We start from the raw sequence: 17,582 nt of genomic DNA, 5'->3' as shown, positions 1-17,582 counted from the left end.
CAACAAAATATTGAAAATGAACATTTTACTTTTTACATTTTATTATTTGTCAAATTACTTTTGAGCCCCTGAAATGAGGAGAGTTTGTATATAAACAGCTACAATTCTTACATGTTTAATCATATATTTTTGTTCAACCCCTTGAATTAAACCTTAAAGTCTGCACTTCAATTCTGTTGTAGTTGTTTCATTTCAAACCCAATGTGGTGGCATGCAGAGCCCAAATCATGAAGATTGTGTCACTGTCCAAATACTTTTGGGCCTAACTGTATATGTGTGTGTGTGATTTACAACATCAGTCTTTCATGAAATATATTTAAATATATATATGATTCACAACATCAACCTTTCATGAGAAATATACTGTATATATATATATATCACTTTTTGAAATTTTGTTAATTTGTAATTTGTTCCAAAACACATCTATCTTCTATCTAAATCATACCTGTTCTTGGACATCTCTTAGCCTGTGCTGGGTTAGTAGTCACTCTGTCACCCTCTAGGATGCTTTTTATTTACAAAAATATAACATTAGTTGTATTTGGATCACTCTACTGAAGTACTACTGCTGTTTTCCACATCCTACACAAGATAATTCAAAATTTCAGAAAATAAGGACCAGGACTTAAACTCATGTCACTTGCACCACAGTCTGAGGCCTCAACACCCAGGGTTATATCACCATGGTCACTGATTTGGAACTTTTACTGTCTGATGAAACAACTCCTGTCCTTCAAAAGAAAAGTGTCATCACTGAAATGGAAGGCTGTGGATTTGAACTCACATCAACAGCACTACAGCGAGAGAAGGTAACCCCTGGGCTTTAACACCATGAAGAATGACCAGAGAGAAACTGTAACTGGTTTGTGAAAGTTCTCCATGTATTGGGGTGGGGTCCTCTTACCGTGGTATCTGAAAAAACCTGAAACTCAAGGCACTATAATCAGCCACCTACTTACACGTAATGATCAATCTGTAGAACACTGGATGTGGGTTGTCCTCTTTACTGTGAGTCTCTCCAGGGACATAATCCCCAAGGCCAATAGTTGTCAGAGAGATGAAACAGAAATATAAAGACTCCAGATAATTCCAGTCTTTCTCCAAATCCATAAAGAACCACGCAGGAATGATGAGAAGAAACAGGGTTGCGATGATGGTGAGGAAAACGGCGTGGATGGCAGCTAGTCTGGATTTAGACATGGCCCATCGGCGGTGGAAGTAGGACACTGGTCTTCGGGAGACCAGAATCATGATCCTCTCCACGACAGCAGAGAGAAAAAACAGAGTCAAAGGGATTCCAAATATTGAGTAGAAGATGCAGAAGGCCTTGCCTTCGTCTGACAGGGGAACATTGTGGCCATAACCTGAAGAAGAGAATTACAGCAATTACAGAGTTAGAGCAGATGGAAGAAATAAAACTTTAGACGAAATGATTGACACCCATATATATATCTATATATATATACTGTAAATATATATACGTATATACTCTAGAATTGCATGTAGAATTGCCAATTGTGTTAGTTCTGTGGTAGAATAGGTTGAACCACCACAAATAGTTTACTATCGCTATTTAAACTAAGAATAAATCAATTAAAATGCCGTCTTTACCATTTTACAGCTTACCAAGATAAGAGACAACATAACACGACTGATGTGTGACGTAGTGCACGACAACATTGACGGAAATAATGATAGGCGCGCCGGGCGTTCCATAGTTAAAACTAGTACAGGCTGTAATAAACGCTGTTTCTTTTGATGCTGGAGTACAGGCTGTAATAAACGCTGTTTCTGGTCACGTGATGCTGAAGCACGGTAGGATGAAAATTCAGTGAACTAAAATATAGAATGTTCCATAAACATCGTTCCACTTATTCCTCACCTGTTGTTGTCAGCACGGTGCTGGTAAAGAACAGCGATGACACGAAGTCCCAGTTGCGGTCAGTGTCGTTGCCCAGCACCGAGACGCCATAGTTACTGGCTTGCAGCGCTCGGGCCAGCAGCTCCTCCAGCCGCTCGTCGGACACGCAGAAGTTGATCTTCAGGAACTCCTCTCGAGCCTCCTTCAGCTCCTGCCGCAGGTCGTGCTCATACGGCATCTCGATGGCAGAGAAAATTCCAGCACCGATCAACAGGTAGAGAATGTAACCGACCACCAACAGCGCAAAGTTCAGCACTGTTTGGTGTCGCTGCATAAAGTTGACGCACCAGAAGCGCAACATCTCTCCAGGTTGCACCGACGACAGGGCGGATGTATGAATCAAGTGTCTAACTTTGGTTCCAATGACTCCGGTTTAGCTCTGAACTCTTCAGCTTCAGCCTCTGTCTCCTCTTCCTCATTCTACATGCAATTGGAAACTGGCAGTGACGTCGGCCAGGTTGTTGAGCCCAAGTGTGTGTATGCATGGGTGTGTGTACGTGTGTGGAGGAGAAAGGGAGGGAGAGAGAGAAAGAAAGAATGCATGAGTGTGTGTGTTGGAGGGCAGTGGTTCTGTCTCCAGACAAACAAACCTGTTCTAGTATTTAACCTGACAAGTTTTTCTCATCTTCCGGGAACTACAGGGAGAGGATGAGGAGTTTGACTTCATCACTGAGACAATGGTTAATACAAACTCCACACCATTTGAAGAAAATCTGACCTGGTTTCTTTAAACACAACAGTGGTGTTCATGGTCACCTCTGTTACAAAAAAGGAAACACCTTTGGCCAAACAAAACTGCAAACATCCGTCCTTATAATTAGCTCTGGTTAATAACATCATCTGGTGAAGTGAGGTTAAGGCAGAAGCAGGAAGGAAGGGTCTGTGAGCACCTGTGGAAACTGAGGTACATGTACGTGACCTTCTGAACAAATACTAGGCCGATACAACAACTAAAATCAACATCTGACAAAAGAATAAAAAACATTTACAGAGAAAGTTCCACTTCAATGGTTTAGGCCAAAACAGCATGTTCTGACAGTCTGCACCCAGACAACACAAAACAGAACAAAAGGTTAAACACTGTCAGCACGGAACAAGTGTGGGGTTTCTCTTTGTGTGGGTGGGAGAGGATTCAGATTTGCTCTTAGTTTAGCTCAGTTTAAATAACAGAAGTCAGTGGGCTGTCCTGACAAGAATACCTACGGATCCTCCTCCCTCTGAGTGTGAATCTGTCAGTGTCCCTTGTTCGTGTGTGGGTGTTTTGTTGCACAAGCAAGTTGAACTGGTTTTGTATTTCAAGTCCTCACAGAGGCATTGGGCCTTGCTTTAATCCAGAGGTCACCGACGCGTTGCTCACCAAAGGACTAATGAGTCCTACCTGAGTTTGAAAACCGAATTGGTCGCTCAGCAAGTGTGTTTAAATGTTTATCCCAATCAAAATGGACAGTTGTCCCGCCCCTTTCCAACACAAATAATTATGTCATTTAGCTTTTCAATTAAAACCGCACCTGCGGTTCCAAAAATAGTTACATCGAGGACAGCTGGACAGAGTAGGTTTCTTATAGACCGTGCACCTCTCATCCGCACGTGCGATTGCACATTTTAACCACGAGATGGAAACCACTGCACGACGGGACTGCACCGTGCATCAACACGCGTTTAAAATCCTATAAAATGTGTCACTCCGCTACCCTACCTGTGTGGAACAGGAACAAAATAGATACCCTTAGATAGAACCAAATAAAAAACAGTCGGTTGTGAAATTCTGAAAATTAAAAATTAAAAGAGCTTATTTGGTGAAAATGGAGGAACAATACTGAGACTTGAATACATGGATGTTTTTTGTGGACTATAACATAACGACAGTGACGTATTGTAAATGATCAGTCAAAGACAGCTTATTGAGTTTGTTCTCACTGAAAAAAGTATGATACAGTATAAAACGAACCTAGTGAAAATGGCTATAATATTAGGGTTAAATACAGTGTTTATATAACAGTTACTGCCCTGTGCTCTAGAATATGGTGCTTTAGAGGAATGTAAAGTCAAATATTTTTTTATTTACATACCATGATGTCTCTTTAATTCACACCTGGCACAATAATAAGTCAGTAAATATTATTTTTCATTACGAAATAAAATTCTAACGTCACCAACACCTCAAACATTTATTTTCTATAACGTGTAATTATTCTCAGTACCACTAGAAGGCACTGCAGACCACATTCAGAACTACATTGCGATGATGTCACAAAGAGAATGGGGAAAAATGAACACCGTCTTGGTAAAACTGTACTTTATTGATAAGATAGCCGACAGTAGCTTTACGTACACCACGATCTGTTAATTCTTTTGTCACTCTGGCTGTCTGGCAATAAATAATTATATACATCCTCACGATAGGCAAAATAAAAAGTAGTGAGAATTTAGTGTCATTGGAGATGCTGTCCACGGTTATGTACAGTAAATAAGACAGACTGAGATCAATACTGCTGCAGAGTAAAGCTGATAGATGATGGCTGCTAACTAATAGGCTTGTCTGGGTCTGGTTCATCTCAGTAAAATTACCATATTTCTGAAATTAATGTGCAACGATGATGGCTTGCTGTGGAGTTTTCTAAAGAAGGATTAATTCAGGTATCTGAAAGACCAAAATAAGAACTTATTAGGGTTACGCAAGGTCATCAAATGATAACTTTAATTAGAGGAATATGAGAGGAACATGACTGTGCTATTCCACAACATTTTGGTTGACTCGCTTTCTTATTCAATTACTGCTCACTACTTCTAATCAAAAAACGTAGAGTTACGGGGTAGAATAATGATTTTCGGTTTTATGTTTCGCATCAATAAAAATTACACCTAAATGTAAATCAGTAATAATGCAGTTTAATCTCTTTGTGTTTTTTCTTATTATATTATATTATTTAATTATTTATTTTAAAGTAAAATCACTTTAATATAAGGTTGCAATAAAATTGCTACTACTGTACGAGTTTGATCCTTGGGACTGGACAAGAACTAACATATATAAGGTGTGGGTGATAGTGGAATCCTATTCTTGGTGCATTTCACTTGGTGCAATTGTTGTGACATAATCACACTCACCTCTGCACTCATATCTGAGGTCCGAGAAGAGCACGTGCTCCTGGGAGAAGACGAACAATCCCAGTCTGCCGCCGGCCAAGGTGTGGTCGTACACCGCTCCTGAATCAGTCATAATCTCCCTGCCCTCGTACACCACCACCCTGTGGAGAGTACACAGCACAGATAACGCATCAGTTATTAAAATTCAACGGTCCAGATGAAGGACGTGACCTTTGATCACACAGAGATTATGACACGTTCAAACAAAACACACCTTGTCTATACTTTACATCTGCCATTTGTACTTATTCCAGTCATACATCAAGGTCTAAGGTCATTAGCCGCACACATGAGCCCTCTCCTCACTGTTTCAGCTGTAACTGTTTCTTTATTCTTTTTCTTATCGGATCAATGTCTCTGACTCTGTACTAATGTACCTGCTGCAGTATCTCCTCCGTCAAACACTTACTAGTCGCCTGGTCTCTGAACAAAAAAATAGCACAAATATGGCTGATACGTTGGGCATACCAGCCAATCAGAAAACTCTGGACAGTCCATTACAGGGACATACTGTATAAGCAGACAAACCACCATTCACACTCACATCCGTCCAAATAACCAGATCCTCAATCTGTGTGTTTTTGAACTGTGGGAAAAATCTGAAGTATGACAAAAAGACACACAGGGAACTGGGGGTTTCCTTGCTGTGAGGTGGGGGCACTAACTATTCTCTCACCATGTGACCATACAACTGTATCTGCATATTTTACAGTAAATGTTTTTTGACAATACTGTTATTTGTCATTCGGTTCCAGCAATATCAGAAAAAAGTTTTTGTCATTTGGCTGAAAATGTACCTTGATTAATCATGATTAATCATTAGAAATTGGGATTCAGGAGTAATCCCCAGGTACCTGATTAAAAATTTTAACCGGGCCACTAGTTTACAGTACACACTGGAAAAAAGAACCTGTGTTTACAGTGGAGCAAAGCCAGTTTGTGCATCTTGAAAGATAGCCTGTGCTTTAATATTCTAAAAAAAAAATAAAGCAATGTTTTCTCTTGGCACATAACATTGTTTTTTTTTATTCTCAGCTTGGAAACAGAATGTGCACCAGCACAGCACAGAGCACACAAAACACTGTTGCCTGCAGGCTTTTTTTTAAAGTCCATTAGTGAGAGGTGCAACTAAGCAGAAATACATGTGGCAGATTGAGGAGAAGTGGATATGAAGAGAGTGAATCACACCGTTATCATAAAATAACTCTCATTGATTGATGATATCCTTGAGTATTAGGACAACTGAGGGTGAGTTACTCCTTCAAGGGTGACACCGGAATGAGATTTTCCCAGATTTAGGAAGCTAGTCAGCAGATCCCCCGCCCCACTAAACCTGGTCTGCTACTGACGGAGCACCAAATATGTCACTTTCATGAGCCCTTTCTTCACGTTTTACAAATTTTGTGCAAATCACATTTATTTGACACCACCGCCACTAGTTTTGAGTTTGAATTTTCTGTTTTATAATTTGTTCAATTTTGTGTTTTCAATAAATACTGTAATAAAATAAAATCCACTTGCAGACACAATAAAAATGGCTTAAGACTGATCTCAGCTCAGGAGCTAGTTAGAGTTTCCATGTTAGTGGAAACAGATAAATGTGACAAGTCTGATCGGCCGTTTATGCATTGGCGCTGTTTCTCCCTGTTTGAAGAAAAGCACAGAAAAGATATCTGCAAATGTTAAGCAGTAGTGAAGTTGTTTTCCTTAGCATACAGAAATTGATTGACACCGTTTCTGTCAAATGAGGGAAATATGGAAAAACAACGAAGAGTTAATGGGTTGAAGCATTGTAAAAGCACTTTGGCAGTCAAACTGATAATATTGAACGATAAATTCAAAAGGTTATTGCCAAGGTTGATGGTTTCCAAGCACAAATTTTTGCTGCTCCCGGGAGGAAATCCACAAATCTTTGTCTAACTTCAAATGTCGCCTGACTCAATCGTAATCCAGCCGACTTTTATGACAGTGCAGTGTGACAGATAATCAAGAAAACAGAAGCTTTAAGTCAGTGGACAAAGAACTATCTGGACATGTGATGAAGTGATGAAGTCACCGTACCTGATAAAGCCAGTCTTAGGTCTATGGATCAGGTGCATGCGATAAGCTGTGTAGTCTCTCCAGCCAGTTTTATTGGGGTCGTGCCACAGCGTCCTGACCTGGAAGAAATCCACACAGACATTAGCAGGGACACAAAAATATTGCTCTTAAGAGCCTGATCTTTACTGTTCCAATCTGGTCTGAACAATGTGTCAGATTCCTGCCTGGTCTCTGGTATTTCCTGTATGCCAGAGAGCATTACGCAGATCCTCTCCTGGTCCTGTGGTGGAGTTGACCAGTTTAATGGAGACTCCCGCTGTGCCAAAAGCTTTGGAAGGCTTTTTCTCCCAGTAAGCCTGGGACACCTGCTCGTGTAGAAATCCAAAATAAAAAAAGACAAGAGGAAAAGGTGGAACTGTGTTATTTAATTCCTGTAGTGATAGGAAAGGTACATTTAAAAAAGCAAGGCACAAAAATATAAACAAAGAAAATGTAAATACAAACACACATTTATATAAAACAAGGGAATATACATCCATCCATCCATTTATTCATCATCTACTTATTCCTTTGCAGGAACACTGCAGACCATGCAGAAAGACTGGGAACCTGCTATCTTCTTAAATCTTCTTCTTAGATCAACAACATATATTGAAATATTTCACCAATGTGATTGGTTAAACTCATTGGTTACTAGAATTGGTGTCAATGTGAACATCACTGTAGTTAAGTTCAGACCATGGAGCTCACCTGCTTCCACATAACAACGTAGAAGCGCTGACTCGACTGGTACGAGAACACGATGCCCGCGTAGTCGTCATCTCGGTTGGTGTTCACATAGAACGTCACACTGAAGTCGACCGAGCTGAACTTGTCATATCCTGTATAAACCGACGTGACACACGTGTCGTTAAATATTTATATCGGCTCTGGATTTTTAGTTTTATTTTAGATCTCACTCATCTGACCTAGAGCAATTCCAGGATCTGAGTTGGCCGTCTGCAGTAATTCTGTCCCTTGGCTGCGGATTACCCAAAGAGGGTCAGACTGTGTGGTTCCTTTGGGGTCCAGCAACACAACTTGAAACTTCTTGAAGTCTGTAGACCTAATTTCCTGATTCAGCGGACACGGATCCAGGGCATCTGGAATAGTGTCGTTGTCAAAGTCATCAAAGCAGGCTTCTCCACTGCCGTCACCTGCAGGAGAACCACAGTAACATGCAAATGTGGTGGGAAAGTTCAGGACGTTGGAGATGTAACAATGTTTTCAGACAGGGGAGTCCAACTCCTGGTCCGAGGGCCATTTCTGGGTATTTCCATTTTTTTTAATTAACACAATGCTTTTGAAAAATCAAGCAATGAAATAACAGTGGTAATAATTGTTTTTGTCCTAACCTAAACCCCTGTGTGACAGTAATGAGTACAACAAGTGTTTAATAAAAACACATGAGACTCAAGGCTCTCTCCAGTGGTCGTTTAAAATATTTTAGTTTCCAACAGTCAGTGTTGAGTCGGTGTTCCACACTACCCATCATCCCTCACCCAGCAGCACAGCACTGCTTCCAGATGAGAGAATTAAAAACTGCAGCAGCAGCAGTTATGGGTTAGAAATACCAGATCTAAGGTGCAGAGAAAAACAAAGGTCCGACAAAAGGCCGAAACTGGAGCCTAGAGCCCTTTGAACTTTGTTGAACGGTAGTTGGAATGCAAACAAACTTTACAAAGTTTACAGCAGAGTTGAAATGCAACTAACAAGGCAGAGAAAGTAGTTTCCTGTTTCCTGTACTGTCTTCCGTGTGGATTTGTCTTAAGTCATTTACATGGCATTTGAATGACGAATCGCAATTTATTTAATGATAATCTGTGGCTGGATTACCAATCTCCCATGATGCCTTTGTTACCTATTTGATTCATGGTTTGACATACACTGACCGTCAGTGTCCAGCTGCTCCTTGTTTGGCACCAATCTGCAGTTGTCCCGGTCGTCGGGGATGCCGTCGTTGTCATCGTCGTGGTCACAGGCGTCCCCTCTGCCGTCGTTATCGTGGTCCGCCTGGTTGCTGTTGGCAATGTATGGACAGTTGTCCAAGGAGTTCTGGTAACCGTCCTCATCTATGTCCTCGTTGTCATCACACATGTCCCCCACTAGGTCATTGTCAGAGTCCAGCTGCACATGTCAACATACAGTGATGTCATGTGACATGATTTGTCAAAGTTAACGAGAAGGAAACCTGACTCTGCTGAGAGGCTTTATGACGTCTCATCATTAAGAATGTATGCACTCTGACTCCAGACCACGGGCAAGAGAAGAAGAGGAAGATCTCAGAAAAGATGTGTGGAAGTAGTGAAGTGTAAGGACTGAATACAGTTGGTGTAAAAGCAGAGGAGGCAGGGGACAGGATGAGATGGAGGCAGATAATCTGCTGTGGTGACCTCCGATGGGAACAGCCAAGGGGTGAGAGTCCTTCAACAAATGGAAAATGTTGTGATCTTGGTGAGGAAGAACCATCTGGAAAATGTTGTGATCTTGGTGAGGAATAATTGTAATAATAATTGTCACTCACTCGTCTCTGGGCTAAATCAAACATTACAGTCTGATCAGAGTAAGTCAAGTACACACCAGGTATCTCTAATATTATCTGTGTCTTTTCACGAACCTGCAGTGGGTTGTGTAACAGGGGGCAGTTGTCACACTGGTCTCCGACACCATCCAGGTCTGTGTCTCTCTGGTCAGTGTTGTAGACTAGTGGACAGTTGTCGTGGTCATTCAGGACCTCTGCAGGAAAACGATGATTTGAAAATCACAAAATCTAATCTAGATTCTTCAATATAAGTGCAATAAAAACATAACAGGGATCAAGGCTAGAGAATTTGACTGAATAAATTATAGCAATATATTGATTTTATTACAATGTCCCTGTGGGAGAATGGGACAAAAATATTTGGAGTTTTGCTCCACATGCCAGAGACAGCACTGTTATTTTTATTTACACATGAAGGAAGAGGAGAACTATGTGCTGGATAAACACCAATGAAAAAGTAATGAGTTGCAGGCTCCTACCATCCCCGTCTATGTCGATGCTGCAGGCGTCTCCCTCTCCGTTCTCGTCAGTATCTCTCTGCAGTGGGTTGCTCTCAAACGGACAGTTATCACAGCTGTCTCCAATCCCGTCTCTGTCTGAGTCGTACTGCCGAGGATTGTATACCAGCGGGCAGTTGTCCTGCCAAACAGCCAAACAGCCGTGCAGTCATTTTCATACGTGGGCGATTACAGAGTGATTACACATCTGTTTACTGTACACACACATACACACACACACACAGTGTCCTCACGGTTAATCAATCACACCAGCCTACCCTCTCATCCATGATGTCATCATTGTCATCATCGGGGTCACAGGCGTCTCCTTGTCCATCATTGTCCAGGTCCTCTTGTCCAGAGTTGGGCATCATAGGGCAGTTATCCTGCAGACAGCAAATGTTTACACAGCCCTCCTGAAATGTCTATGACACCAAGATACTTTTAGGAGACCTTTTTATTTGAATAACAACAAAACTGTATATGAGGTGACAAATATGATGGTGACAATAGGAGGCAGATTCTCTAGGAACAATAGGTGGTGCTGTTTTCACAGTAACACAATTCTTTATGAACTAATGATCTTTTTCACTCATTATCAAAAAAGTCACGATAACTAAATTCAAATCAAGTCAAACCATTTTTTACATTTTGTTACTGAAAGCAAAAAAATACAAAATATGCAAAGAATCTGCAAAGAACCAAGCTGAATGTGATGTATCAATTAGGAAAGGAAAATAAATTGTATTTAATTAAAAAATTCTATGGATTGAGATGAAAATTAATGTAAAAAACTGAGGAGAATCACTTTCAGCCTTTGAAACTGGAAATCAAAAGAAATACCCCAAACCTTGCAATTATTTCATTTGTTTTTATCCTAAGCATGTGGGGAAATTAGTCATAGTCTAATTAGATCAAGACGGAGTTTTCTGGCTTTTATTAACACAGTGGTAGTAGCATGATGTCTTGAGGTTGTTTTCTGGTGAAATAAATTATAATAAATTATAAACAGCTTAAAATAATATAATCAGACAGATTCTAAACAGGTTCTGAGAAAATTTGCCAGTTAAGCTCCCATTCAAAATAAATGTTAACAAATGTGCTTTCAGCTCAAGGATGTGCATCCTAATGCCAAAACATTCATTTAATCTGATTAAATGATATTCCTCTCTGTGTTAAAAATGATCAGTTGGCTTAATGAGCTAAAAAGGTCTTTTACCTTTTGACAGTGATAGGTTGCATTTCGCCTGCATGTCAGTCTACTGTTGGGCCAGCCGTCCAGGTCAGAGTCCTCGCCACACAAAAAGCCATCCCCGGCAAACCCAACAGCACACACACATCTGTACAAGACCTCAGATGCAAGACCAAGGTACACACACTCACCATACCTGTGGCAGCTGTGTGTGTTGTCTTTGCAAGGATTGTATGGTTCACACACCTAGGAGAAAACACAAGTACAAATACTAAGAGTACTAAGAGTACCAATGTGTTTTATGACTGCAGGTCAAAGTGAAGAACACACGTTAAGGCTTAAATTAAATCCACGTACCTGCCTGATTTGTCGGGCTGCCTGCAGACCCAGGCTGTAAGGCTGTGTGCCTTTATACCGAGGAGGGCAGGGCAGACAGTGGAACCCAGGGTCTGTGTTTACACACTCTGTAACACACACACCCTCCACTTCACACTGAGGAGATAGGAGGATTAATCATGTTCAGCATATCAAACACAAACTGTTTGTCCAACTCAGATGCAGCAGCCTGGGATCAAACTACACAATATTTATGTCCTCTTGAAGTGGTCAGTGTTTTGATGCAGTGATAAATTATTAAGGTATTGTTTAGAAGCTGAAGTTTGTGCAGTCAAACTGTGAATCATGTGGGATTTTTTTTTACAACTTGCATGAAGTGCAGTGGAGAGTGGAGGATTGAAAGTCAGGAGAAAACGAGACAGAATAAATGTGTGTGAATGAGAGTGGGGCAGGTGGAAAGGTGATGGTGCCTGGAGGAGAGGTGTAGTAAAAATGAATGAGTCTGGGGTCAACCAACCAAAGCCATGGGTGGTGTAGAATAGATTTTAGACAGGGTGCAGTGGGTGGAGAAGGCTGTCAGTGGTGGTGTGTGAAACAGGAACAGCAGTAAAAGTAAAAGACCAGGTTTACAGGAGAGCAGTGACACATGCCATGATGTACAGTTCAGAGACACTGTCTACAAGACAGGAGGATGGGCTGGAGGTGGCAGAGTTGAAAATGCTGAAATTTTTATTGGGAGTGACCAGAATGGACAGGATTATAGATTTGGAGATAAGGTTAGAAAGGCAAGGATGAGGTTGAGGTGGTTTGAACATGTGCTGAGAAGAGATAGAGGAAAGAAGGGGATGGAGCTGCAAGACAAAAAGAAAAAAAGAAATCCCCAGACATAAATAGTTGATGAGGGAGGGGATGGGATGAGAGTGATCCCCATCTACACAAATCTGCTGTAGTGACCCTTGAAGTGAGCAGTGACAGCCAGATACAGAAACTGGAACAACAAAACACAGGCCAGTGACATGGTTGATGAACTTGATGATTGATGAATTTCCAAAACTATTGATCCAATTTATTGCACTATTATTGCACTATACTATTTAAAGTTAAGGTCTTCAAAAGGGGGCCTGCAGTCCTTAGACGTTCTGCAAAATTATTGCTGGAGGGTCAAGAAATTGTTGTTTGTTACATAATTTTAATTTAATTTTGAATTATTTTTAAAACATGAACATATGAACTCATGTATTATTCCAACAGTTATATACAAAATGACAATATACTTTGATTTGTTGGCTTACACAGGGATAGAGTAGTTGGGATGAGGGTTAGTGTTCCAGACAGGGATAAGGTTAGAGTTAGTTAACATTCTGAGAAACACAGGAAGGAGTAAAAGTGAGTAAAAGCTGTTGAGAAAATTAGCAGAAATTCACGAGTAATACCTAAAAAAAAACAGGAGGAGGAAATTAAAGAGGAAAGGATTTGAAAATTCACCCAACAGCTGTTTTTCACATTTCAGTGAGGAGCATAGTGACAGTCCAAGGAAAAATTCTGAACTACAGACTTTAATGATATCGACCCGTTTCCTTGATTATGCAACAAGATTTACTGGATAACTTTCTGTATTTTTGTGTCGACCTCTGTCAGTTTTAATATCTGGGGTTTTTTTTTTACCTCATTTTCATCTTCACAGTGAGTTCCATTGCCCTTTAAACCCAATGGACAGCCTCCACATTCCCACGATCCATCACGGTGCATAGTGCAAGCCACACCGGGAAAACATGGATTTGACAGCAAACACATGTCTGGAAACACACACACGGTATACTTGGATGTTAACATTAAAATAACGTGATTTTGAATGGTCAAATCTACACAAAAACATTTAAATATATTATTATATTACAGCCTGACCATGGGAGACATGCTTCAATTTACCTTTAGGACAAGGCTGTTTGTTACAGGCTTCATAGTCCACGGAGTCTCCAGCACAAGGCTTCCCACTGTTCTGAGGTGCGGGGTTTGAACATTTTCTTCTGCGACTCGATAGACCTCCTCCACAAGACTCGGAGCACAAAGACCACTGCGTCCAACTTGCCCAACCTCCGGCAACTGCACCCAAACATGTTACACACAAGTGTGGCAGTTGAACAGGATCATGTGTGTCCACAGTTTTCTGGAACATGTGTACTCACTGGGACAGAGTGTGTTGTTGCACGGTTGGGTTTCACTGGCACTGCCTGCACATCCTTTTGCCCCCTTGGCTGGTGGAGGGTTGTTGCACAGACGTACCCGTGTGATGTCACCTTCTCCGCATGTGGTGGTACATGCAGACCAGGGAGACCAGAGTCCCCAGTTCCCGTCACTGCGTACTAGACATGAAACATGTACACAAAAACTGTGAAAGGTTAAGTTTACTTTTTTTTAGTAGCCTGGAAAATTCCAAAGACACAGACCATCACCACTACAACCTGTGACAATCAGGTCAAGACAATCTGTTTGTAATTATCATTATGATCTACTCCTCTTGTGATCTACTGGTAGGTCACAATCTACTTAATGGGCAACCCAGCTTTTGTGGACCCTCCTCTGTCCTGTGGTTCAGTTATGTTTTTAGTTCTTTGTAGTTTCAAATCATACTATATTAGTTTCTTCGTGTCTCAGCCTCACCTTGTATGTCCACACCTCCTTAGTCCACCCATTCTTTATGGTACAGTCAATAAAGTTCAATCTGATCTAATCTTCATGTTTTATAGAACCAGGATAACTTCTAGTTCATTCTCAGTGGTCTCTTCATGTTCCATGTTTCCTGACTGTAGCCCTTGTGACTTCTGCACCTCAGCTGCTCAATAAAGGTTCAATTATTGTGCTAAAGGTTTTTTGACACACACACAAAAAAACTGATTTGATGTGTACTGAAATGCCCCACCCTTCCGATCGCACTTCATTATCATACAGCTCCGCATTTGAACTGAGGGACCGGCACAGGACAGCATGACGTCATTGCACGATCGTCCCCTTCTCTGCCCCCCGCGTCCACAGGAGACAGAGCAGTGGGTCCACTCCGACCACGGAGACCAGTCATTGTCATTGTCTGTACACACAAACACAGGCACAATGCACTGTTAGCACGCTGCTATCACAGCCTGTGATGTTACTGCAGCACTGATGGTGGCTAATAATAGAACTCACCAGGACAAACGGGGCAGCACTGTTCATCAGTGAAGACTGGGTTGATGCAGGACACAGGAGGACAAGACACCTGATCGCACACCACCTCTCCATGCTTAATGAAGTGGAAATGAAAATATACTTCACACTACATTAGAATGAAGTATCAAAGATGATGAATAATATTTAGCAAAATATCACGACCTAAGAGCTCATTTACACATTTTATATACTTCATGAAAGTGTCATACATCATACTGTACACCTGACTACAACTTAACAAACTTACTTACTTTTTGCAAGTGCACCTATAAGATTTTATGCTGGATTGAAGGATTAGCAACAGGTAGTAACACCAGATACTGATGTGACTTACAGTATATCCTGAAGGTTGGTAACCATAAAAGAATATCAGTAAAGACAGCGCCTGAAAATAATAAAACCACAATGGTTCCAGGCAAAGCCTCTCCACTTGCTAACTAGATTTCTTGGAATCAGTTTGACATTCTGAGACTTTGATCCTTTTGCCTGTTAGTCGATTATTTTACCAGAACATTGATAGGGGTCCAATAAACGAAGGTACAGGCAAAAACTAAAACAAGATGCAGAAAAAATATGGTTCCCATATTTTATGTCCAATAAAAACATGATAAAATGTGAGTATTTAACAGAACATGCAAACGGCAAGAGCCAGAGCTCCTTCCAATAGTTTTAAGGCGTCGTGGTAAATCAAAGTAAGTATCTCCTTTTCATCACTTCTGAAGATCACGCTCTCTAAGGAGGTCTGCTACACTTGACTGATGCTGAGACTTTCAGGATTCTAACACAGTTAGTCCAGAATCTGTCCTACGTAAAGACCTTAGTCCTTAGCGCCCCCTGTAGAGCTCATCTGTTAAAGCCTGCATATATTGATAAATGTGTTTGTTTGTGTTTTTCATTTCATCATGTCATTAAAACATTGTGTCAGGAAGCTGATGGAAATATTTGTTGAATGTGAGTGACCTTTGACCCTTTACAGTGGGTGCCCTTGTTTGATTTATTGTTTTATGTTCATTTATTGGTCACCTGAAAAAAAAAAAGTTGCCTACCCCTGACTCCACAGGTCAGATCCAGAGGGACTCCAATTAACCAGCCGAGCAAAGATGTCACAACAGGAGGTCGACAAAAGGCCAGAAAGACACAATCAAGGTGGCACCAAATACAGACTTGTTAAGTACGTAGGGCCTTAAAAAAAGTGCTGATGTCTGCTGGCACATTTCCCAACATTCCAAATAAACCCTTTGGGTTTCAGGCTGCATTAGAGATGTATTGATATTTAGGGATTCAAACTTTTTTTTCTCTGTATGTGAAAACCTAAAGGAAGATGTTACAGCTTTCAAGTCTGATGTCAATATTTATGTCCAGGATTTACAGAAGTAAGCTGGGAGTTGTTAGTCTTTACATAATTATCAAGAGTGAACACTTAGCATTTGATGAAGGAGAAGTGTATGGGGGGGGGTGTTGGTTGTCTGTGTGACAGAGCTCTTATTGACTGAGAGACTTGTCCCTGTGTTCTCCCACTCCTGTTACAGTTCGAACAGATTTGTTCTACACTAACCTGGCAGGTACAGGAGGTGCAGCTGTCAACCTCCCAGTTCTCTCCCGGCTCGTACGCTCGTCCATCCTGCACACACCACAGCCCTCCCTCTCTGTCAAGATCATTGTCAGCATCACCACCTCCACCAGCTCTGCCTCCACCAGCTCTGCCTCCACCAGCTCTGCCTCCACCAGCTCTGCCTCCACCAGCTCTGCCTCCACCAGCTCTGCCTCCACCAGCTCTGCCTCCCCAGCTGCCGCTGCTGCTGCTGCTGCTTCTGCTGCTGGTGCTGCTGCTGCTGCCGCTGCTACTGCTGCTCTTTCTACTGATGATGTTACTGCTCATGATGCTGCTGCTGCTGTTGTTCAGTTCAGACAAATAGAATCTCATCTCCTTGTTTTCCTTTGACTGTGGAAGACAAGACAAACATCACAATAGTATGGGATCAGCCTGTGCAATACTGCATTACAGATGACTTAGGCTCCAGCGCTGATAAGATGTTTAACAATAGCAGTATTTCAGTTTAGAGTGAGTTTTTCTCAACAGTGCCCTGACATTTGCCACTAACCACACTTTTTTCTGCCAGAACAAATATCGCTGCTTGTTCCATTTGCACTCCATGGGTTTAGTCACATAAATTTCCAATGAAAAGCAATTATAAACAAAACGTGTAGAAAAAGAAAGTTCTCGGAAAAAATGTCAGGTTTGTTCAGAATATTCATCATCTCCCAGGAACACATGTCCAAAATTCACTAGTCCGTGCCAGGTAAGAATAAACGCAGCCTAAACAAACAAAATGTTTTTGATTTATGTGTGTTTAGATTTTTTTTTGACTTACTATTTTTTCTAGGTCTTCAAGCAGGTTGTTGGTCACAAATCGCAGTCCATGGATCTCTGTCAGTAAATTAACCAGGTCCTTGCAAGGATGTTGGCAGATTTCAAGAGACACATTTTCGACCTTTGCACCATCTACACCTGTAGCGGAGACACATGGTAAACATGGGTTGTGTTTCTGCATTAAATCTACAGGAAGATGGATGGAGAAACTATTTGTGTGTGAATCAGATAGCAGGTAGATAATATGCACATATGAAAGTAGGTTGTGGTACCTGCGTAAAGGAATATCA

General features: G+C 41.2%; 3 protein-coding genes across 3 annotated transcripts in view; all 3 read right to left on the bottom strand.

The window, feature by feature from the left end:
* The window catches only part of LOC103381549 (potassium channel subfamily K member 1-like), a 5,134-nt gene extending 2,777 nt beyond the window's left edge, over window positions 1-2,357 (bottom strand). Inside the window, exons 1-2 of the mRNA XM_008313967.3 lie at window positions 1,886-2,357; window positions 963-1,367 (exon numbers count right to left, since the gene is read on the bottom strand). Of these exons, the coding sequence (XP_008312189.1) occupies window positions 963-1,367; window positions 1,886-2,225 (745 nt within the window). The 5' untranslated portion in view covers window positions 2,226-2,357. The remainder of the gene's footprint in view (window positions 1-962; window positions 1,368-1,885) is intronic.
* A 435-nt stretch (window positions 2,358-2,792) lies between these two features.
* LOC103381578 (thrombospondin-2-like) lies at window positions 2,793-14,974 on the bottom strand. The gene is made up of 17 exons (XM_025057951.1): window positions 14,901-14,974; window positions 14,638-14,802; window positions 13,904-14,080; window positions 13,647-13,820; window positions 13,383-13,513; window positions 11,739-11,873; window positions 11,409-11,627; window positions 10,468-10,575; window positions 10,172-10,331; window positions 9,768-9,886; window positions 9,043-9,277; window positions 8,080-8,307; window positions 7,862-7,992; window positions 7,336-7,476; window positions 7,133-7,230; window positions 5,033-5,172; window positions 2,793-4,565 (listed from the first exon to the last, which is right to left on the bottom strand). The coding sequence occupies exons 2-17, from the start codon at window positions 14,702-14,704 to the stop codon at window positions 4,558-4,560; spliced, it is 2,271 nt and encodes a 756-aa protein (XP_024913719.1). The 5' UTR covers window positions 14,705-14,802; window positions 14,901-14,974; the 3' UTR covers window positions 2,793-4,557.
* Window positions 14,975-16,716: 1,742 nt separating this feature from the next.
* Window positions 16,717-17,577, bottom strand: LOC112487395 (suppressor protein SRP40-like; the record flags this gene model as incomplete). The annotated part of the gene is made up of 3 exons (XM_025058027.1): window positions 16,717-16,863; window positions 17,294-17,430; window positions 17,565-17,577. Coding segments are annotated over 3 exons (297 nt in total), but the record flags the coding sequence as incomplete, so codon positions are not given.
* Window positions 17,578-17,582: the final 5 nt, after the last annotated feature.

Source organism: Cynoglossus semilaevis, chromosome 8 (assembly GCF_000523025.1).
Source record: "Cynoglossus semilaevis isolate Cse_v1.0 chromosome 8, Cse_v1.0, whole genome shotgun sequence".
NCBI lineage: Eukaryota > Metazoa > Chordata > Actinopteri > Pleuronectiformes > Cynoglossidae > Cynoglossus > Cynoglossus semilaevis.
This window is presented reverse-complemented; position numbering and strand designations above follow the sequence as displayed.